Source organism: Crocodylus porosus, unplaced genomic scaffold (assembly GCF_001723895.1).
Source record: "Crocodylus porosus isolate Cpor-Errol unplaced genomic scaffold, CroPor_comp1, whole genome shotgun sequence".
Classification (NCBI taxonomy): domain Eukaryota; kingdom Metazoa; phylum Chordata; order Crocodylia; family Crocodylidae; genus Crocodylus; species Crocodylus porosus.
The window spans coordinates 118574468-118597750 of NW_017728931.1; the positions used below are offsets into that span (position 1 = coordinate 118574468).

The window sequence follows — 23283 nt, forward strand, 5'->3', positions numbered from 1 at the left end:
GGGCAGGGGGCTGGACTCGATGATCTCCCGAGGTCCCTTCCAGCCCTAATGTCTATGAATCTGTGAACCTGGAAAATATTATTTAAAGGATCTCCAGCCATTTTACCACCACCTATAGACTAAATAAGGGGAAAACAGAAGCAGAGGAATAGCACCACAGCATCACATCAGGGCGGCTATGAAGTTCCCAGGCAGCGCTGGCTCCCGTTGTGCTGATCCCAGTGGCACAATCAGCTTCCACTCTGGTAATGGCTGCTTTTGCACTCCCCCACAAAGCTTCTCTCAGTTAGGACTTTGTTACAATTTGTACTTTGAGCTGCTCAAGTGTTGATCAGTGTTAGTGCTAGCTTGAGTTTTGAGCAGTCAAACCCTTCAAGCTAAAAACCTTCTCTGACTTCCCTCACCAGCACAGCTGTAACTTGCCACTGCAGGGCTGGTGAGCAGGACCCTGGCTAGGAGCTACAGGGCTGGTGAACTGGAACAGGCATCTATGTCTGCTCTAGGTGTGGGAGAGATTGGGGGGAAGCGGGCAGGAACATGAAGTGAAGAGGAGGAAACTTAATGGGGTGGGAGTGGGCAATGGGAGTAGGAAAGGAAATGGCAGTGGGGGGATGAGTGGTAAAATTAAGTCAGCTAGCCACTGAAGGATAAAATAAAAAGAAGTAAAAAAATAATAAAAAGAAATAAAAGGGAAGTAATTTAAAGAAGGTTTCATGTTTTAATAAACTGGGATTTGGGATTGGAGTGTGGGGGGTGACAGTTGTGCTTGCTGGTGTGGCTGGGAGGTGGGAGTGGTGAGGGAAGGGGCTTTTGGGGTATCTACTGTCCCTGCCCTGTGAAGGAAGTCCCAGCTCACAGGGACTTGATCCAGTCCCCTACATGGTCTATCCCCTCACCCTCACAGAGACTATGCTCTTGGACTCACCTGTGCCCTGTGACCTGACTAGCTGAAATGTGCTCTGCAGCCTGTTTGCAAGAGGTCACACACCTGGGTGAGGGAAGGTTACACACCTGGGTGCAAGAAGGAGAGTTGGGTTGGTGTCAAAACTGCCCTCTGGGCAGTAGAGTTTTGGGGGTAAAAAGTTTTTCCAAATGGTATAGAATGGTGGGAGATGGGACATGGCATTCTGGCCTGCCGAAGGGCAGCAACTTAGGCTACTCATCTGCAGGGAGTGGCCATACATTAATGGAGCATGAACTGGGTAACATGGATTTGCCTGGAGAGCAGATCTGGAGCCCTAGCAAGAGAGGAGGAGGAGCACATTTTACTGGTGGAAGGCCAGGCTTCCCCAAGATCGGGAAGATCAAGACCACTGCTACCAAAAGGAAGCAATGGATGGTGGTACTTGGAGACCCCCTTCTGTGTGGGGTGGAGGCATCCAGCTGTTGGCCTGACCTGTTGTCTCAGGAGGTCTACACGTTGTCCAGACCCTGAATCTGAGATGTCACAGAAAGATTACTGAGACTCATCCAGCTCTCTGACTACTACCCCATGCTGCTTGTGGGCACCAAAGATACCTCAAGAAGGACAGGCAGGGGTGACCATGAGCAGATCAAAAGTGACTACAGGGCTCAGGGTTTTGGTTTCTTCAACCATGGGATGTTGTTCCAAAAAGAAGGATTGCTAGGAAGAGATGGGATCCACCTGACAAAGAAAGGCATCTTTGCAGACAGGGTCGCTAACCTAGTAAAGAAGGCTTAAACTAGGTTCACTGGAGGATGGAGACCAACGCTCTGAAGTGGGAAAGCGGGTGACCTGGAGGAAGCGCAAGCAAGAGGGGTCAACAGGAGAAGCTTTCTCAGTCTTCCTCAGAAAGTAGGGCAATCACTTAGATACCTCAGATGTCTGTACACAAATGCACAGAGCCAGGGGAAAAAACAGGAAGAACTGGAAGTCCTTGCACAATTCCAGAACTATGACAAGATTGGAATAACAGAGACTTCGAATGATTAGAGTACTGTAATGGATGGGTATAAACTGTTCAGGAAGGACAGGCAGGGGAGAGGAGGAGTTGTGCTTGATGTAAAAGAGCCGTATGGCTGTTCAGAGCTCCAGTACAAAACTGGATATAGATCTGTTGAAAGTTTTTGGATTAGGGTCAGAGCAGTAAGTGTGACATCATGGTGGGTGTTTGCTATGGACCACCAGACTTGGAGGATGAGGCTTTCTTCAATTAGTGAAGGTTACCAGATCACAAGCCTTGGGTTCAACTCATGGCAGACTTCAATCACCCTGACATCTGCTGGGAGGGCAATACAGCAGTGCACAGGCAATCTGAGAGGTTTTTGGAGACTGTTAGGGACAACGTTCTGATGCAAGTGTTTGAAAGGTCATCTACGGGCCATGCTATTCTCGATGTGCTGCTCATAAACAGGGAAGAATTTGTAGGGAATGTAGAAATGAACGGCAACTTGAGCAGCAGCAACCATGACATGACTGAGTTCAGGATCATTTGGGAAGAAAGGAAGGAGAGCAGCAGAGTAAGGACCCTAGAGCAGATTTCAGAAAAGCAGACTTCATCTCACTCAGGGAACTGATGGGCATGATCCCCTTGGAGGCCGGTCTGAGAGTAAAAAGGAGTCCAGAAGAGCTGGCTGTACTTTAAAGAAACCTCACTGAGAGTGCTGGAACAAACCATGCAGATGTTCAGGAAGACTAGCAAGTATGGCAGAAAACTAGTCTGGCTTAGCAGGGAACTCTTCAATGAGCTAAAACACAAAAAGGAAGCTTACAAGAAGTGGAAACTTGGACAAACTACTAAGGATGAGTAAAAGAGTATTGCTTGAGCACGCTGGGATGAAATTAGGAAGGCCAAAGAGCAACCGGAATTGCAGCTAGCAAGGGAGATGAGGGGTCACAAGAAAAGTTTTTACAAGAATTACAAGTTTTATAAGCTGGAGGCAGCTGTATCAGAAATAGGATCGGTATCAGCCAATATGCCTCCTTAAATATAAGCTATCAGTATCAGCCCCCAAAATCTCTATTGGTGCACCCCTAGTTCTTTTACAAATGACAGCTTCCTTCTTTCAAAATTCTTAAAAGGACAACCATATCCTTCATTCATTCAAGAAGGCATGTGGAGCAACATAGGCCATGGAATACAAGTTCCATAAAGACCAAAGATGATCTCCTATATTATCTTTGGGTGTTGCACACTGAAATAAATGCACAGTGAGGGTGGAGAAGCTCCCCAAGTGGAGCTCTCATGTCCTAAACTTGAAAAGGGGCACGATTTAACAATCCAAGGAATTTAACAATCCAAGAAAAGGTAAAAGCCTTAAAATCAGGGTGTTGCTGGTGTTTCTGGGGAGTATCTAGCACACAGGCCACAAGTGGCATCTGCATTCGCTGTGTGTAGCATGCATCAGATGAGGGAGCAGACAGTGGTAGACAAGGCAGGAGCATGAAGCAGAGTAGCAGATTAGGCAGAGAAAGGGGATGAGAGTGGCCCTCAGGGGCACTAATTAGCAGTGCCATCCACAGTTTAATGTGCAGCATGTGCAGTTTGTGGCACAGCAAAGATGTCTGTGGTGTCACAAACCACATGTGGCTGCACATCTGGATCTAGCCCGGGAGGATATAGGGGTAATTTGTGCCATGCCTGCAGAAAAACTTGGCCCCACTTATCTAAGTATCAACCAGATCCGTAGTAGTACTGCAAATCAATCTGTTCATGTGCCAGTAGATTACGCGTTGATATGGGTTTCTTGCAAGAACTGAAGTTGAAAGGATTTGTTTCCCAGTGCTCAATTAGGGTCACCAGGCAAATATGGATACTGGCATAAACAGTAAAATACATATCTCTCTCAGAACTGAGAGACCTGTGTGTATTGACCCTTAGGTTTTAGAAGTCCATCAGCCATCATGTAAGCCTGGATCTGAAGCACTCTGTAATGCAAGACTTGTTTTGGAAGATCAATGCTTCCAGTGGCACTTACTCTGAGTGCTGAAAATACATCTTTCTCTTAGGAAAGAGCGGAAGAGGGCATTTAATAGTCACAGTATTCATAAGTCTATAGTCTTTCTCTTCCCCAGCTTTTGGATTTGAGGAAGACCATCTATGTAGAGAGATACAAAAGTACTATCTGATCAGACTTTCGCTCTCTTGCAATGCCTGCTGTGACACCCTAACCAGATACATGATTGTCAGCAATTCCATAATTAATGACCCTTGTCAAGACAAGTTAGATATTATATGTTCCAACTGGTGACTGACATCTTTTGAAAGATAAAATGTTTCATTTGAATCCAGACTTCTTAGATCTGCCATTTTCTAACAGTCTATAAACACAAAAACCTTAAAATACCTCAAACATTTTAAAAGAAATGTATAATTTTATTATCAGTCTAATGGGCTAAAACTTGGGAAAAGTGGGAAATCAGTACCAGTTACAAACCAGTGAGTGGGGAAGGGATTAAGGGTTCAACAATCTCCTGTGCAGATACAATGAGACTTAATTCCTTTAGTGATAGCTGAACCCATGGATTAAACACACATGCACTCCCATGTTAAGGCACTGTCTTTGATTCAGAAAATACATAGAAGAAAGTGTTTATTACATCAGTAGCACCAATGGTGGAATGACACAAAGACGGAAAAACTTATTAGTTTGAAACAGAAATTGTAAATACAAAATGTATTTTTGCTCTATCATGTAAAATAGCACGGTAGTATATACAACATAATAAGCGTTTCAATTTCTGTTACAGTGGAATTGTGACAAAGGAATGCTTATAGATTTAGAAAATGTGTTAATGTGGTGCATATTTTGGTACACTAATTAAAAACTATTTCAAAATGAAGGAGAACCTAAAAATACATACTTTTTCAAACATGTAATATAATTTGTGACACTGGCAGTAAGAAGCTCAATCAGATAAGCTGGTTAGCTTTTTTCCCCCTTTCCCAGAGCAAGGCTTGTTGGAAAAGAAACAAGAAAATGAGATCAAGATCCCTGAACAAGTAATAATTAATTTGTGAATGCTACAGGCCAGGCTGCAGAATACATTATATATCAAGTAGGTGAGCACAGCCTTATCCAGAAAGATCTGTCACAAAGGTTTTCTGAATATTGCCCCATGCCACTCTGCACTTACCTTAAAGAAGTGGGCAACAACTACTTAAATGTAATAGTGGTTTACACAGCAAAGGGAAATTGTCTAACTGTGTAATGAGAACACGATGCACAAGATAAAAGGCTAACCTAAGTTGCTTCTCTGTGCAGAATATCATGTATAAAATGATAGTGCTCTGCTGCTCCCTGCTCCTCTCCCACCCTCCATAACCAAAATAGGTAGTAAAGGGAGAGAAAAAACATGAAAGAAAATATTTTAGAAATAGTCTTTAATTCCTGGTTTTTAGCTGCTAAAACTTTATAGCTATTTAGATTTAGATGTGAGAATAAGAGACACTTAGCATGTATAAGACAGAGGCCTTGTAGGAAACATTCAGTGTTTCCTAAGAGAGCCGTCATTTTCCTAAGAGAAACCATAGGTGTGCACATGTTCAGGCTTTTTCTCCCAGAGTAAAAATGGCTGCTTCAGGAGAAAAATAACTGGGAACAGACTAAGGAAGTCTGGAACATGCCCTCCCTCCTTCCCTCCATGCTCAGCTGCAAGTTCTCCACTCTTCAGGGCCTCAGCTTTCAAATAGCCGTACATGCAGCTTTGGGTAAATTTCTTTTCGAGGACAACAAACTTGGTATAATTCTCTCCTATTATTTGAATGGGTGTATGCAACCAGATCCGAGTTTAGATTAACTCCTTAAGCCCCATAGCATTTTAGGAATAACGGAAATTGTCAGTGCGCGCTTCAGCCTGACAAGTATTCAGACTTACTATCTTCTCCAAGTTTTATGGTTTTTATTAATTTTAGATTTCTGAGAATATTGGACAGCATAGCTGATTTTTATGAAAGCCTAGTGTACAACTTCAGTTTTTAATTTTATTATCTAGGAAAGATATTTACATTATAGGCTCAAATATTAATATCATCGAGATCTTTTTCATTGATAAAGCAAATCTCTCTGGATTTGCAAGGGAATAGAGGAAAAGATAAATCAGAGTATAGTCTGTATGACGATGGAGAGCCAGCTTTCTAATATAACTTAGTTAATTTTGCAATATTGATTTTAATTGGTAAGTACATTATTTTGCCTGGACAAAAAATGCCTTAGCAAGTGGGACGATTTTGTATAAGCAGGAGTCATATGCTGAGAGACAACACATGATGAAAATAACTGTTAATAAAATCAGAACAGAACTGAAAGAACAAAAGCAGAGAATCAGGCAAATAAAACTGAATTTGTTTGAGATAATTAGCAATGAAGATATGACCTGGCAGAAGAAGTAAAGTAATTTTGCTTTAGCTGAATTGCAAAAATGGAATGGGTAGCTTTACAGAAAAACAGATGGGAAAATAATTGGTTAAAAGACAGGATTCAGGAATGACAAACAGCTAATGATCATTTGATTTTAGAGTGTGCGCCAAATTTAAAAATAGACATTGCATGACTTTCCCCATCTACCATGAGAGGTTTACTTCTTTTACCAGGTATAAAAAGAAATATAGATAGGGGCTTGCTTAATTCACAATTTTGCAGAAATCACAAAATTGGGCACTGTCCATGAAATCAGGCAATGTCTGCAAAATCCATAAAAAAAACCTTACTAAAAATAAAATGCTGGCTCCTAGTGGCAGCCAGTGGTCCTCATGGCCACTACAGCCTGGTTGTGCAGCAATTTTCTTTATAGTAGAAGAAAAATATTCTCTTCCCTTTAGAAGCTGATAATTCTTCTATCAAAATAAATTTCCCAAGCCAATCTTATAAAATGTTGAAAACTTTTGTCCAACTTTAAAACAAAATAATATGCAATATATTACTTCATATAAAAGGATGCAAGTGAATTAGGGAAAAAGTTAAGTAGATGTACATTACTTTTTTGAAACAAAAGCAAAATAGCCATTGAGATTAATGAGAACTAGAGAACTCTAGACTGCTGGTACAGAACATAAACATTTTATTCTTTTTATATATATTTATACCTCATACAAACATCACGATTAGAAATCATGTAAATGATTCATATAAGAAAACATCTTACCTTCCATCTCTATCCCAATCATACACCTCTATCTTAATTGTTCTGTCAAAAAATCACATATGAAAACACGCCTTAAAACATCTGCTTACACAAAAATAAAATATACTTAAGATTTGAAGAACATGTTGCAAGTTTTTATAGTTTGTCCTTTGGAAGGTCAGACACTCTAGCAGTCTGGTTTACGAAGAATGAATACTTCTTTGTGAGATATTTCATTAGGTTCCAGGGCTCGACCTAAAAACATGAGCCTCTTCAATACAAGCTACATCAGCCATGATTAAGTTTATTATAGTACAACACATTTTAATTTAACAACCGTTGATTCAAATAAAGGCAACTTACTGAATTGTCATTAAAAGACAAAGTTTTACTTTTTACACTTGATTAAGGGAAAGAGAGCAGTGACAAAGTCCAAAACACAAATCATACCAAATTACAGAATTTAGGAATTCTTAATACTACGTTTCTCAGAGTAACACTACAAATAGTTAACGGGAGCTTGCTTCATAGTTCTGAGCTTGCATCTGTATGATTTAATATCTCTACTAATCATCTGAAAAGGGGCATGGATGGTGATGTAACTAAGCTTACCAAAAACAAAATCATTTAGGACTTTAAACTAGAGAAAAAACCATCGAAAAGATCTAAGGAAGTCATGGTGGACTGAATTCAGTGTTGACAAATGCAAGATAATACATACTAGAAGCAATCAGGTACTACCATTACATTAATTTAAGGAATACAAAGTGTGTAACTACCCAGGAAGATCTGGATATCACTGTAGACAGCCCAAAGCAAAATCCTGGCTAAATATGGTGAATATCTGATATCAACCACCTCAGACGTGGAAGAGCTTTATATACGTATGCTAAAAGCAAAGAAAGAAAACACTGTCCCCTTTTTTTTTTTTTAGACTTGTACCTCTCCCCTTTTTCTATTTTGGCTCCTCATGCACTAAAAGAGGGTGGCTATTTTTTTTTGATAAAGAACAGAAGGATATAAAATAATCCTATTGGCTTCTCGCCCCTTCAAGTGAGAGGGGGATGGGGGGAGGGCTACTTACATCATCCCTAGTCACAATTAGGAGTTGTTTCCTAAATCAACTGAAGAATAGGAGACTGGAGTCCATAGTTTCAGGGCGAAAAAAACCCCTCTTTCCTTGTGCCCTCAAACCTCAGGATACCCGAATCAGAGCTGGGAACAGAATAACCAGGCTAATGGTGTGGGGAGCAGTGGATTGCTGATGATATATGTTCTGAGTTTAGAACTTTCATTTTCCTAGCATATTTTGTTTCATTCACTTATTTGTAAAGCATGTTTGCTGCCTCTTTTACTTCTCTTAACTAAGGAACTGTGTTAAAATATAAGCAAATGATGCAGATGTAGGTTTAATTGAATCAATTTCTTTAATTTTACTCTCTTTTTGAACTAATTTTACTCCTTCTAAAATGAAAATAGCCCAACTAAAATTTAAGAACTAGCATTGCTCTTACTTAAAAAGTTTTCTGTGCAGAGATGATTATCTTACCTGTCATAGTCTCCGTTACAGAGTGCTCTGACAGAGATCTTGAATGCCTGCCATACTGGATTTAGTGTATTTTTTATAACTTCTGTCTTGTGACAAATTGTAAAACTAAAAACAAAACAAACCCCCCAAACTTGTTATTAAACATAGAGTAAAAGTTCTGTAGAAGTATTCAACATTCAAATAAAGTATTCTCATCATCATTCTAGTTCAGTTAAAAGGATTTCATTTTTAAGATTCTATAACCACATAAAGAATGAATTACAGTGACATATGAGGCTAGGGAAATTTTGCCTAACTACAAAAGTGAACTTTGGAATTCATGAACTTTCATTTGAGTTAATCCATGTTTATCCAACTGACCCACTGTTAAAATAAAGAGCAAAGCTCAAGCATGGTAAGTGAGTGTTCTCGGTATGCTTTGATTGCTTGCAGAGGGTACAATTGAGAGAGTTAATTTTTTTTCTAGATTTGTATTGTCCTACTTGCTAGAAATCCCCTTCACCACATAACTAACCTAAAAGATTTACATGGAACTCAGATCATTTTTCTGAATCATGTGTTTTTCCAAATTCAGAAAAATTTTAAATTGAACAGGCCAAGCAAACTACAAGGAAACAGAATATTTAGAATGTCAGGCTGCTTATAAGTTATAGGGAAGGCAACTGACTTCAAAGCTTGTTTAGTCACACACATGGCATCATTTGATCATTCCTTTTAGGACATCTCTGCCATAATTCACTTGGAAATGGAATTATAGGTAACTATGATATGTATTGGGATCAAATAAATTTAGGTAGAATTGGCAACTACTATAACCCCCAAGAACTGGAACAACATTAAAAACTCTTGACTGTTTTGCATATTGTGTGTGTAGATAGCATGTAGAAACAAACAAAGAACTATGAACCTTAGTCCTCCTGTCAGGAAAGGATTTCCATACTACATATATGTGAAAACCAATACTGTATCCAGTGGGGGCTGAACCAGGGCAGCAATCCCAGATGCCAGCCTAGGGGATGGGGTGCAAAAATAGCACTTGCAGGCTAGCTGCAGCTGCCCAGGGTACAGAACTGTCCTGTTACACCTCTGGTGAAAGTATTTACTTCTTAACCAAGCAAGGCAAAAAAAAAACCTAAACAGCAGCTGCGGAACATGGTCCTATCACCATAGTTTTGCCAGTTTCCATCCTCTCATTTCCACTGTTCTGTTTGTATACTGGCCCCCGGCACATTACATTTATTTCAATAGTAGTAGTGCCACATGTTCATCCAATTTTAGTATTCTAAAGTGGCAAATCAGCCACAAACTTATTCCACAAAAAATATGGAACATCTTCATGGCTGGTTTGTATAGTGCCATGAACTATGTGGCTTGTTTCTATCCTAATGCCAATAATCAGCTGACTGTCAGCATCTACACTGGGATTGGGGTTAGCATCAGGACTAGGACAACCTGGTCCCAGTGCCAAAAACGGGCTGCCGGGTGAGCAGTTTCCAAAGCTGCCCATGGCAGTCTTTCCTGCCTTGTCATTCAGCCCCTGTGGAGGCTACAGAGTCAGGTCCTTTAAAAAGCCAGGTCCTTGTAAATGCTGAAGCTTCCTGCAACACAGCACACTGCCTACCTTATCCCTTAGCTCCCAGGGAAGGATGGAGCAGTCAACTTCCTGAGTTGGCTTCCCTTCGCCTTGTGCAAATACTGCATGGGATGAGGATGGGAGACAAATAAGTTTCTCTCCATGCAGCAAGTTAAAAGCCAAGCCTGCAGGCTGGGCTGCACATGTGGATTTTAAAAGTCCACATGTTTGGAGCCCAGGATCAGAGTCCCAGGATATCTGAAAACAGGCTGCATACAAGGTATTTTTGTTTTGTTTTGTTCTTTATTTTTTAAGGTATCTTGGCACACCAGGACTTCTAAATATCTCATGTTCAGCCAGCTACATGCATGGTTTTTAGACATCCTGATGCATCAGGTCCCCAGGGTTAGAGAGTCTCCCCAGTCCCAGGGTCCTTGCATGCCAGGACCTTTAAAAACTGTGTGTGCAATCCAGCTGCACATGCGATTGGCACACTTGGAACCTAGAATCAGGGAGATCTTCCTGATCCTAGGTCCCTGGCACAGGAGCCCATAGATTTGCAGCTGCCAGGCTGGTGGACACTTACAAACCCATGCCCAGGTTTCCCTGTGCTGGCAGTTGCATGATTATGATCTGATCCCTTATTCTCATAATTATGCCTGCTGTCATGCACATATGGCATGGCAGGAAATGTGACTGCTGGGATCGGGGTCAGATCCCATTGCCTTATTAACTGAACACCTGCCAGAGACCTGGAAAAATTTTAACAGAGATTGTGTAATCTTACTTGTCCAAGGCAGCTTCCTGTTGATATGTGCATACAAGAATAGAGCTTATAACTACAGATATCCATCGATGTTAAGCTTTGGGCAGCTCTACTGACATAGTTTCTCACTCTTAAGCAATCATCAATATCCCCTTAGGGTCTATTATGCATCAATTACTACAATTAGCTTACATAAAAGTAATATTTAAAATATGCATAACACCAATGTTCCTGATAAATACTGTTTCAATATAAAGATGCTTCAGAATAAAAATACTTTTATATGTATAAAAATGATTTATTTTTGTGCTATGCTAAATTATAATATGGACTCTTCATAAAATAAACTATTTATAAAATTGTCTACATAGCTTAAACCACGGGTGTGGAAATCACCTGGCCCTATGGGCCAGATCAGCAGTGTGGGGGTGGGTCTGTACCATTATGCCCAAACCATCCCGGACAAATTCCTGTCCAACCCATTCCTGATCACCTCCACAGCTTCCTTAGGCAGCCTACCATGCACCTGTATAGAAAAGGATGAGTAGTTTCCAAAAGAACTTCGTAACAGGTTAACTGCTAGTAGACGCATATGAAGGAGCTCATAAAGACACAGAACAGAAATTAATGTATTGTAACAGACTTAGAGCATAAAATGTAGGATATGAGCACATCTGAAAAATATTTATATACAGACTTTCTGAAAATCTGTTCACATATTCTCTTTCATCTGGGCAGAGTAAAAATGTAAAATATATCTTTGTGGTATGAAGGAGTTATTTAAATCATTTTTGTGCATTAGTATGTTAATTCAGATGTTTTTCTTCTATAAACGAATTGTGTTCAAATATGCTATATTATTTATTTTCTATAGTAACAAATTCCATGTTATTCAGTGTTTTCATAGAGCTGTGTATATACTCATTTAGATTTTAGATTCCCTAGTTACAGAATTAATTTCCATTAATATAGCAGCCTTATTCCTACACAGTTATGGCATAATCAATTGGAGAAAAATTTGCTTAGAATCTCATTTATCTAAACACCTCAGTGATATAGGGTTATGAAATGACACGCAACTTAGTATTTTGACAAGTATCAGAAAAATGCAAAAAATATATCTAACAGCACATAGAAAGAACTAAAAACATTGTCTATTGTACAGCAACAGCAAAAGTATAAAGTCATCTACCTGCCATCTTCATTGCTTCTGTAAAACACTAGAAATGGATCAGATTTTCCAAAGAAGTCCTTCTTGTCCAATTTGTTTGCACAAAATTGCATCAGTACAGAATCCTGAAAGAAACCGTGGATAATACAGAAACTAATGCATAAATTACATCCACCATGACATCTGCAAAAATTAAACAACCAAAACAGGCATTCAAACACCCCCCGCAAAAAAGTGATGAATATTAATCTTTGAGATGATTTCTGCACGTTCACATTACTGGCATATGCAGACAGCAGAACTGGTGAAACCTTTAACACATACTCAGAACCAAAGTGGTTCCACACACTTGGAAGGACCTTTCGGTGTCTTCAGGTCCAAAATTGATATGAGGATTCAAAGATGGGGATGCAGGGCGTGTGAATGTGCACAGTTCACCTCAAAAAACTTTGGTTACAGGTGAGTGACCTTTATTTCAACACCAAGTGGTCTTGTACATTCAACCTGTGACAGCGCGATAAAGCACTATTCCGGTCTCTGCATGATGGAACTGTCTACCTAGTCGATAAACAAAAATTGCAGTAATGCCTTATCAAACTGTGTACGTCTGACTTAAATGCCAGATACAAAAAAAATGTGAAAGTATAGAAAACAGCTTCAAGTGGGAAGTCTACAGGTTTCTAATATAGTAATCAGAGTCTTAACTGACAAATTCTGAATCCTGAAGCAGTGGCAGTGCATAGTGCAAGCACACTGTTGGGGGAGGTATCGCTTCCATCTTTTGCTACCAACCAATGTCAAAAGGACATTTAAAAACTGTTTTTTGGAAGCAAAAAAGGAAGTGATGACACCTCTCCACCACAGCACCACTCCTGCTAGCTGCTGTCTCTGTACCATATGCCACTGCCAGCCAGGTGCCAGCAACCCTGTTGCTTCTGCTCTTCCCTCCCCACTTCCAAAGCTGGAGCTAGTGCATGGAAGTTGTAGGGTGGTGAGGGGGGAGGAAGACAGTAAAATGAGCCCCACCCCCTCTCCCCCAGCTCCACTGTGCCTTGCTCCCCATCCTTCCTTCTTTAGGCAGCACCCGGAGCTTATCCCCCTCTCACCCATCCATTGTTACACTACTGATGATGACATGTGCAAATCAGACCACAGACTGCTACAAACACATTTGCAGTGCCACATACCGCACAGACTGCAGTTCTGTGCTGCAAGGGCACACTATCCGAGTATGCGCTGCTCCATTTTTTTCCGGTGTTTTTTTTTTTACCCCTGGATAGCCAGGGATCAAAAAACCCCAAAGCAGCACATGCTCAGGCAGCATGCACCCCTAAACAGCAGAGCTGGGCCACTCAGAGCTGCACTGCAGCTGCCAGACAGGCTCTGCCTGGCAGGAGCATAATGGCTCCAGCTCCAGGAGGCCCCCAGGACCCCAGGTAAGGCTACCGGGGCCAGCACAGTGCTGGCCCCAGCCTCCCCTACATCATCCAGGGCAACTTGCTGCATGCCAAAGCATGTGTGGCACAGACATTCCCTGAGGACAAACAGTGGTAGCACAAGGTGCACTGCTGCTACTTGTCCCTGGGGAACCAAACGTCTATGCACACCTGGACATGCTCACTGAGTGTAGGCAAAGGGCCACTTTATGAAAGTCCATGACAACTTATAGTAAATGCAGGGTATGGCACATACAAATGTACTACCACATAACAAAGGGCATGGGGCTTTACTGTGAAACAGCTGCTCCAGGGTACCTGCCTATGTGTACTCTCTCAGCCAGCAGCAAGCGGAAGCTAACCCACAACAGTTCAGCCCTAAGTGAAAGAGGCTGTTTCCACCTAATAACTCTTGTTTATAAGTAACTCATTATATTCTGAACATTATTTCCAAGGTTTTACTCTGTTTTATATTATTGCAATGTTTTCTGCATTAGGCAGTCAACCGAGAACCATTAACATCTACTTATGTAGATATTTTAATAATTTTAATGTAATAATTTGTACTGTAATGTAACATGCAATAATTTACATGAAATAGCCCAAAGTTTAACTGTCTGTAACACTTTATGAAAAGTACTGTTTCAAAACTACAAAGTTCTAGTCCTAGTCCTAGCCCTAGCCTGTGCTTCAGGAAATTATTAAATTAAGGTGCAAGAGAAATGAAAGCATAATATACTGTGCATAATTTAAACTCAGTATTCCCTGTCCATTACAGAAGCAGAGATGACCTAGTATGAAAAGCATTTGACTGCAGCTCCTCCTCTGAGGACATCAGAATGAATGTATCAAGAACCCACAAGAAACAAGAATCTACCTCTAGGTAGTGCTAATTGCATAAAAAATTCTCACTATACTCAGTATAATGTGCCATGTCAGCAAAAATTGTAGGCACCTCCTCTTCAGATATAGTAACCTGGATTTGGGCCAGTTCTCCCTGTTTTTTGGCAATGACTGAGTAAACAATACAGGATTCTTGCACAGATATCAGTACACTGTCACTCACTAATGGAAGAGCACAGTAACTACCTAGAGACTCTAGGAAGCTAGACCCTCAATCAGAAAGAGCCAAGTGAATTGGAATCATGTCTTGGTTACTACATAAGCTGTTCTAGCCCCTTAGGGCTCTGAAGTTCCATTTCCTGGGATGCAATCATTTTACTTCATTGGGTCTGAATATCTCACCTAAAACCTCCCTACAAATTAAAGGGATAAGGTAGACTGGGTTTAGCAACTGCAAATCCCCTTTCCCCTAGAAACATGTGAAACAATTCATCTGAGGGGGCATGGAAACAGTTTCTTTAAAACAAAAATGTTAATCTTTTGCTCAAGGGTAATAGATTAAAAAATCTGGTTGATTTACTATGCTTGGGAGAAACTGAGGTGATTGGTGTCCTTCCCCTCTGAGCCAATTTTTAAAAATATATATGTAAATATAAATATAATAGCCCTGTTTTCTGAATGGTATCGATAGAGGCAGGATGCACAAGAGCACTTCCAGGGGGCACTGCTATCCAAAAGGTTCCACCAGTCTGCACTTCATGCATCAACAGTACAAATGTGTAGGAGACACTTGGGAAAGAAAAAACCTGCAACAGCCACTAGATTTGGAATCTGATGGGCACCCAAAAACAATGCAAACTTTGTATAATACTTCAGGCCTATCTGCATTTTAAAGCAGCTCGTCTTACAGAGAGACAAACAAGTTCTAGTAAGGCAGAAGCTTTGCGATTTCATTTTAAGGTCCATTTTGAATAACCAACTACTGGACTCTTGTAGCCCATTACAACTTTCAGATGTACAAAAAAACTGACAAGTTTTAATTTCATTGTGCAGGATCAGGTTCTTCATCTGAGGGGAGATCCTAAATAGGCCATTAAAGTATGTCAGGCTGTCAGGTGGTCAAAATTTACTGCAAGATCATCAGCTTAGCTAAACTAATGGAAATGTCATTATTCTTTAAGTCAAGAAGATAATTTAGTATTTCTGGAATGGTAGACCTGGCCTGGTTATTATTTTTTGCCTGCTTCCAGGACTAGAACCCAGACCACTTCAAATATGGTAGATATACCTCGTCAAGTCCTTCCTACAATAGATAAGGATATCTCTGACTTGGGTGGAATATTCTTGTTCTGCCTGAGAGATTCAGTCAGCATTGAGACTGTGAAATTGAGGAACTGGAGATTTTCTGCCTTTAACAAATTTGGGATTAGCAACAATAATCTGCTCTTTCAGCATATGTTCTTCAAGGTCACATCAGTTGAGTAGCTAAACAGCTCAGGTCCCTTTAATGGGAGAACTTCCACTGTAACTTTGACCTGCATAGGAAAACCTAGCCCCTGCAATCATGGTGATCAGCACATAGCCACTGGTGATACCATGGACCTGGCAGTCACATTGGCAGTGCATGCTGTAGGACTGTATTGATCATCACTTGCCCTTCTGAGGTTATGGACATTGGGTCTTCCTTTTGTCCTACACAACGTCATCCACCAGATTTTTAGATCTGACTACTTTAGTTTGTACTCCATATTTAGATAATTTGGCATCTACCCCTCTTTTGGAGTGATCCCTCTCTGGTGAACTAGAAACTAACATACTTTATTAACAATGATTTTTCCTTATTTTTTTCCACAGAATAAAAATAGACAAATTTTGAATTTAAAAAAATCTTTTGACAAATTAACTTTATTTGCTGCTTTCCATGCAATTCCAAAGTACCATAACTTGTAAAGTTAAATCAGTAGTGGCTAAGCATGCCACAAATTATCCAAATATGAGATTGTGCTACTTTCGTAATCACCTATCACAGTCACCCAATGCTGCTGACTGATGTTACAACCGGGACATGGCAACATAACCCAGCAGTGCCAGCCCTGTAACTATTATGGAGTCAAACCTCTGAGCCAGCAATGATCCCTGATCCATTGTGTAGCAAACACACTGGCTGTCAATGCCACTTGTGGCACATGTGCCACATGTTGGTCACCAGCAAGTTAAACAGTGCTAAAATTTTGGCAGTATGAGACCAAGATGCAATTCACTGATTTATTTAGGGGAACTATAAAAGGAGCCTTAAAAGCAAGTCATGAATTTTTTGTGCTCCAAACTGCCCTTTGCTTTTTTCTTTTGGGTTAACATTGATACAAAAAATAAAAGACAACAACGCAATAAATACTGAATTGTTTTATAATTTCCTACACTTAATTATGCTCCTATTTCTTTTGCCCTGTATACAGGCAAGTTCTTACAAAGTTGGTGTATGGATCAGGATGGCAGCAAAGAAACATTTGTTTTAAACAAACAATATATAAATTCACTTACCCTGCAACAGCTCAGTTCCTCTGCGGTCAGGATGATGGTTCCACATTTCTTCCCTGGAATTCCTCTGCAACAAAAAATGAATATGCACTTCAGAAGGATTTCATACAATTTAGCAAAAGATGGATAATGGTAAATCAAACATCTCAAGGCAGCAGCCAGAATTCCATGGCTAAAATGTTCAATGTCTTATCACAATGAAAGATCAATGACTAGAATTACACATAAAGCACGAGGTCAGGGGTTCCCAAAGTTTTTATGCTACAGCCTGGCAAACAGCAGCCCAGAAGTGGCTGCGGCGCAGCAAACTGCGGTCCAGCAGTCACAGCTGACAGCAGCCAGAATTTCAGGCCAGCAGACAGGTAAGGATACCTCCAGGCATAGCCCCCCAGGTGGGGAAGGTGGGCCAAACCTTACGCTGCTGCAGACCCTGGAGGAGGAGCCGCAGCCTCTCCGCCAGGCTCCAGTCTGGCAGTCAACCATGCTGCAGACCAGCACTGTGCCGTGGCCCAGGGATTGAGAACCCGTGCACGAGGTCAAGCTCTTCCAAGAGAAAGGACACTGCTAACTCAGGCTGAGCTTTCAAATATGTCACAGCTGACTGGACTGCTAAACAATGTCTTGATCTTACAGGGTTTCTCTTGTGGTTTAAATTGTATAATGGAAATCTTGCAATAGAAAGGTTTAGTTTTTCTTCCATTGGCCCTGTGCGAGGGCTGGAGTTAAAAAAACGAAGTATAAGCTTCAAAGAAAGTGGAGAAATATTTTGGCAATGATAGCAAATTTACTTAGGCTCCTTTTAATTAGTTTATAAACATTAGTTTAAACGTATAAATTAGGAAAGAAATAGCAAAAATCTTCTGATAGGATGGGATTGACCATTTCAATCATTCCACATCTTACCCTAAACAAAGAGAAACAGTGAAAAGTTACATTTCAGAATTCTGAAAAGCTCTACTGTTTTATCAGAAATTTGGACAAAACTTCAAAAACCATCCAAAAGATGGTAACATTTTTATTTAGAGAGCTCATGTACTGTGGAGTTACATAACATTTCTACCATCATGTTTTATACAATAGCTATATAAGTAAAAATTACCTTTAATACACATAATCCATTAACTTAATGAGATAATACATTGTTTTACAGAATGTGAAAGTATACAACAGATTCCTGGCATAGATTAATAAGAGAAAGACGTGTTGGACTATATCATTCTGCCTAATCCAGTCAGTGATACATTTATGCTAGAAAGCATGAGCCTGCACATCTCTAATAATGGGAAAACATATATGGAAGCAGCTGAATATTATTTTTACTTTCACCTACTTTTTTCTTTTGGTCTAAAACTATCTAGCTTTGAATTTTAGAGAGACGGTGGAACATTCTTAGAAAAGATCAGGAAAACCATTGATATTGTGTTAAAAAAAAAAAATCAACAATCTATAAAGAAGACAGCTATTTCCTTTCAAAAAACTTTTTAAGTATACCTGGATTCAATTCAGCAGCACCCTACCACAATGTTTCCAACCAGGAAAATACGTGCAGAGAAATGAACAGATGTAAAAAAGGATATTAAAAAACAAGTAAGAGGGCCCCAGAGTTATAAATAAGGCACCTGAAGTTTGAATTCCTCCATAAACAAAACAAGTGGACTATATTCTGTAAGTGATGGGTATGGGAAGATACGCGCTTCCTCTGAAGACATTGCTCCTAATCTCCCAAAAGCACAGTCACTGGAGCACTCAAGGAGAGAATGGCAAGTCTTTTCTCTAGATTGCATATAGTTTCATAGTTGGTAGGGTTAGAAGGGACCTGAGCAGATCATCAAGTCCGACTCCCTGCCCGTGGAGGAAAGAGTACTGGGATCAAACGACCCCAGCAAGGTATACATCTAGCCTCCTCTCAAAGACCCCCAGGGTAGGAGCCAGCACCACTTCTCTTGGAAGTTGGTTCCAGATCCTAGCCACCCTGACCGTGAAGTAGCACCTCCTGTTATCTAGCCTGAATCTGCCCTCTGCCAGCTTGTGATTGTTATTTCTAGTCACTCCTGGTAGTGCTCGGGGGAACAGAGACTCCCCCAGTACCTGCTGGTCTCCTCTGACTAGTTTACAGATGGCCACTAGATCCCCCCTCAGCCTTCTCTTGTGGAGGCTGAACAGGTTCAGGTCCTGTCGCCTCTCCTTGTAGGGCCTGCCCTGCTGCCCCCTGATCATGCGAGTTGCCCTCCTCTGGACCCTCTCCATGCTGTCCACATCCCTCTTGAAGTGCGGCGCCCAGAACTGGACGCAGTACTCCAACTGCGGCCTGACCCGTGCCGCATAGAGGGGAAGGATCACCTCCTTGGACCTGCTCGACATGCATCTGTGGATGCATGACAAGGTGCGGTTGGCCTTCCCACTTCCCCACACTGTTGGCCCATGTTCATTTTGACATCAAAAATGACTCCAAGATCCTTTTCTGCCTCTGCACTGACGTGAAGGGAGTTCCCCAGCCTGTAGGTATGGTGCTGGTTCTATATTTGGATCTCTAGTTCAAATGAGAAAATAGTGTGATGTGGTTTGAAAATCCCTCTTCTGGAAGAAAAGATCTGGCCTGAATGGAGTCCAGGACAGTTCCAATAAGGCAATCCTTTCTGTGGATTGAAGTGAGGATTTTTTCTGGATGATTTAATAGTCAAGAAAGAGGGATGTACATGTTGCTGAGTTGAGATCTGATGTCAGTTGGCCTTTAGTAGCTATTCATGAAAACGCAGGCAAGCATATCTTATATTCTGATGTACGTAGCAACAATCATAAGGTATCATAAAGACTTACTGGCCCAGAAGAAACCAAAAATATACTAAATTTACAGATTCTTGTCCTTCTGTACTTGCCATTTGAGAGTGAGCTAAACTGAAAGCTGCCTATCAATCTCCCTGAATAAGGAAGGAATACTGCTCCCTAAAATGAACATACTGAAGTTTAATGTTCTTATTAATTTGTTGAGGTTCTCATAGATGCATTTTGGACTGTCAATTTTTTTTAGGATCAGGAAGTAGCAGAAGTACAATGCTTTCCCTTGCAGTTCCAGTGGAACCTCCTCACAGCCTCCTTCTTCTAGAAGGACTCTTCTTTGAAACTGGTCAGTAAACTAGAAAGGAGGAATAGGAGGATGGGGTGACCTGGTCAAAAACTGGATCATGTACGCATCATGGATGGTATCTGATATCCAGCTATTATAAGTAATTATACACCAAGCCCAGTAGATGGAGCAGAGATGAGACTGGCTATCAAGGGCAAGGGAACAAAGATTGTTACACATCACAGTATGGCTACAGTGAAGGTCATCAAACTTACTATATGGAGATGTTGGCTGAGGGCCATGAGGAAATGCAGTGCGGAATTGTTCTGGAGTGCTAAATCTATTTGCCAGTAGCCAAAAGTGGGAGATCCTGACGCTACCACCTCAGGTAGTACCATCTGCACGCCTTAATGCTGCAAGGCAGCGAAGCAGGAAGCAAAATGGTTGGCAGGGGAATAATAAAAGGGGGATAATGCATGTCTGAAACTGAAGATTCTGGAATCAAGCTATAATGGCTAAATCACCTTTGGTAAAATAGTTAGAGTTAACTTTCTGGGTAGATTATGCAAGGACAAAATTATATGCATAGTTATCTATCAACAGTATCAAGGACACACACTCAAATAAAAGCAGAACACTGGGTTGATTGGGTAAAGGGTTTTAGTGCACGTTCAGGATCATTAATTAAGATCATTCCATCTTAACTCCATGAAAAAAGGCTTCCAAGATTGTTACATTTTGGGGCATTGCAGAAGACAGTTATTTTAAGCCTACTTAGCTACCATCTCTTCTCAATGGAATGCTTAAAGACAGATTAAAAATTAAATCAAGAGACCATCAAAGTACTTTGTGATCACATGAGAAAATTCTCTTTCGAAAAAGGTATCAGTATGGACTCTCTCCATACCTAATTTCAACTTTCAAACTTCTCTCCAAGCTTTACTTAATGACAGTTGCAAAGAGCATATTATGAAGTGGCCAAACAGAATCCATGGCTTTCTGGCTCCTACTATAATGCACGTAAATGGGCATTATGTTGAAGTAATAATATAAACTAAACAACCCCTTCTGCCATGTCCTGGGTTTTCTAATCAGTTTGAACTTTGGGCAGTCTGACTGCAGCCATTCTTAAATCTACTTAATTCAATGAGAGATTAACAATATTAACATTCATAACATAATTCTAAATTAGGAGTCAAAGAACAGATGTAAAAAATAGTTTCAAAAGTTTCCTGCATTTTGCACCTTTATAATCATGAAAAATAGCTGTGTTACATCTCCAATACTATGATCCTAAGTATCACAGAAAAATAAGACTGGAAGGAATCTCATAAGGTCATTTAGTACAGTCCTCGCTCAAGGCAGGAACATCCCTGACTAAAACCACCCCAGACAAATATCTGTCTAGCCTGCTCACAGAAATTTCCAAGGATGCAGATTCCATAATTTCTTGACCACTCTCATAATTAAAACGCTGCTCCTAATCTCTAACTTAAACTTCCTCTACTGCAATTTGAGGCCATAGCTCCTAGCCCTGTCCCCTACAACCATCCAGAAAACCCCATTTTAATCCTCCATCAACCCTAGGGCTTTCAGATGTTCCTCATAAGTATTACCTCCCAGACAACTAATCATTTCTGTCACTGCATGGGACTCTTTCCAATCACTTGCTTTGATTTGCAAATAACACTCTTGTTAATACAACCAAGTACGCTGTTGGCTTTCCCCCCCCACTCTTTCTCTTCTTATGCAACAAGAGCACACTGTTGACTCATATTCAGGTTATGGCCCACTGTAACCCCCAGGTCTTTCTCTGAATTAGTGAAACCTAGCCAATCATTCCTCAGTCTGTATTTGTGAATGTAATTATTCCATGCCAAGTGCATTTGTCCTTGTTGAATTTCATCTGATTGATCTCAGACCATCTTCCAGTCTATTCAGATCAATTCTGGATCCTCTCCACAATGTCTGCAAATCCATCCAACTTGGTACCATCTGCAAATTTCTTAAGTGTGCATTCAATCCCATCATCCAAATTATTAATGAAGATATTGAACAATAATGAACCCAAAACAAGCCCCTGGGGGACCCCCACCTGATCTCTCCTCCCAACTAGGCATTGAGCCACTGATGACTACTTACTAAACCTGATGATCCAACCACTTATAATGTCCACTTTTCATCTACACCAGGGGTTTTCAATGCATACCCCTGGGGGTACCTGAGATAGCCTCAGGGAGTACCCAGCAGCGGCCACCGCCACTGGCACTTCCTCTGCTGCCGCCGTCATGCTTGCTGATCAGCCACAGGGGACACCCCCCCCAGTTGCTGATTGGCCACTGGGGGACCACCCCACTCATCAACTGGCTGCTGGGGGATCCCCCCGGTCACCATTTGGCCACTAGGGGGGCCTCCCCCTGCTCATTTGGTAACTGGGGGACTCTTGCTTTCTCGACTGGCCGCCAGGCATACACTGACCCAGAAAGGTTGAAAACCCCTGATCTACACTATTTCCTTAACTTGTTGATAAAAATGTCATGGGAAACCATGTCAGTAACTTTGCTAAAGTTAAAGTATATCGCATTCACTGCTCTTTTCCCATCCACAAAACCTATTACCTTGTCACTGAAGGACGACTGGCAAGGCATGACTTATTCTTGCTGAATTCATGGCTGGCTGTTCCTGATCACTTTGTTTTCTTCTTGGTGCTTCACAACAGATTCCTTATGGACCTGCTCCACGATCTTTCTGGGTATCAAAGTCAGGCTGACCAGTTGCAGTTCTTCAGATCTTTCTTCTTCCCCTCTTAAAGATGGGCAAAATATTTGCCTTTCTCCAGTCATCTAGGTCTTCACCCATCCTCCACAAGTTGTCAAAGAAGATAGCCAATGGCTGTCAAATTACCTCATTCCGTATCTTAGGGTGCATCCCATCTGGCCCTACCAACTTGGAGGCAAACTTGACATTTCTCCAAGTAATCCCTAATCTGTGCTTTCATTGCTCTAGATATTCTGTCTCCTTCCCTATTCCTAGTCAACTGCATTCATCATCTGGCAGCTGCCCCTGTTTGTGCAGACGGAAGTAAAGGAGGCATTAAAGACATTGCAGCCTTCTCTGCCTCATATGTAACTAGACTGCCTTCTGTACTCCATAAGGGACCTATGGTTTTTTTGGTTTTTCTCTTACTTTTGACATACTTGTAGAATCCCTTTTTATTGTCTTTTATTTCTCTTGTCAGTTGCAAATCAAATCATGCCTT

The 23283-nt window shown here is 41.0% G+C and overlaps 1 protein-coding gene across 5 annotated transcripts in view; it reads right to left on the reverse strand.

The window, feature by feature from the left end:
• CPNE8 (copine 8) overlaps window positions 1-23283 on the reverse strand; it is a 293497-nt gene that overhangs the window by 176537 nt on the left and 93677 nt on the right. For 3 of the 5 annotated variants that reach the window (XM_019543521.1, XM_019543522.1, XM_019543524.1), the window contains exons 7-10: window positions 16964-17027; window positions 12165-12268; window positions 8634-8738; window positions 7106-7147 (exon numbers count right to left, since the gene is read on the reverse strand). The exons of 1 other annotated variant lie outside the window; for it this stretch is intronic. In XM_019543521.1, coding sequence (XP_019399066.1) covers window positions 7106-7147; window positions 8634-8738; window positions 12165-12268; window positions 16964-17027 — 315 coding nt within the window. The remainder of the gene's footprint in view (window positions 1-7105; window positions 7148-8633; window positions 8739-12164; window positions 12269-16963; window positions 17028-23283) is intronic. One more of the 5 variants, XM_019543525.1, reaches the window with a different exon arrangement.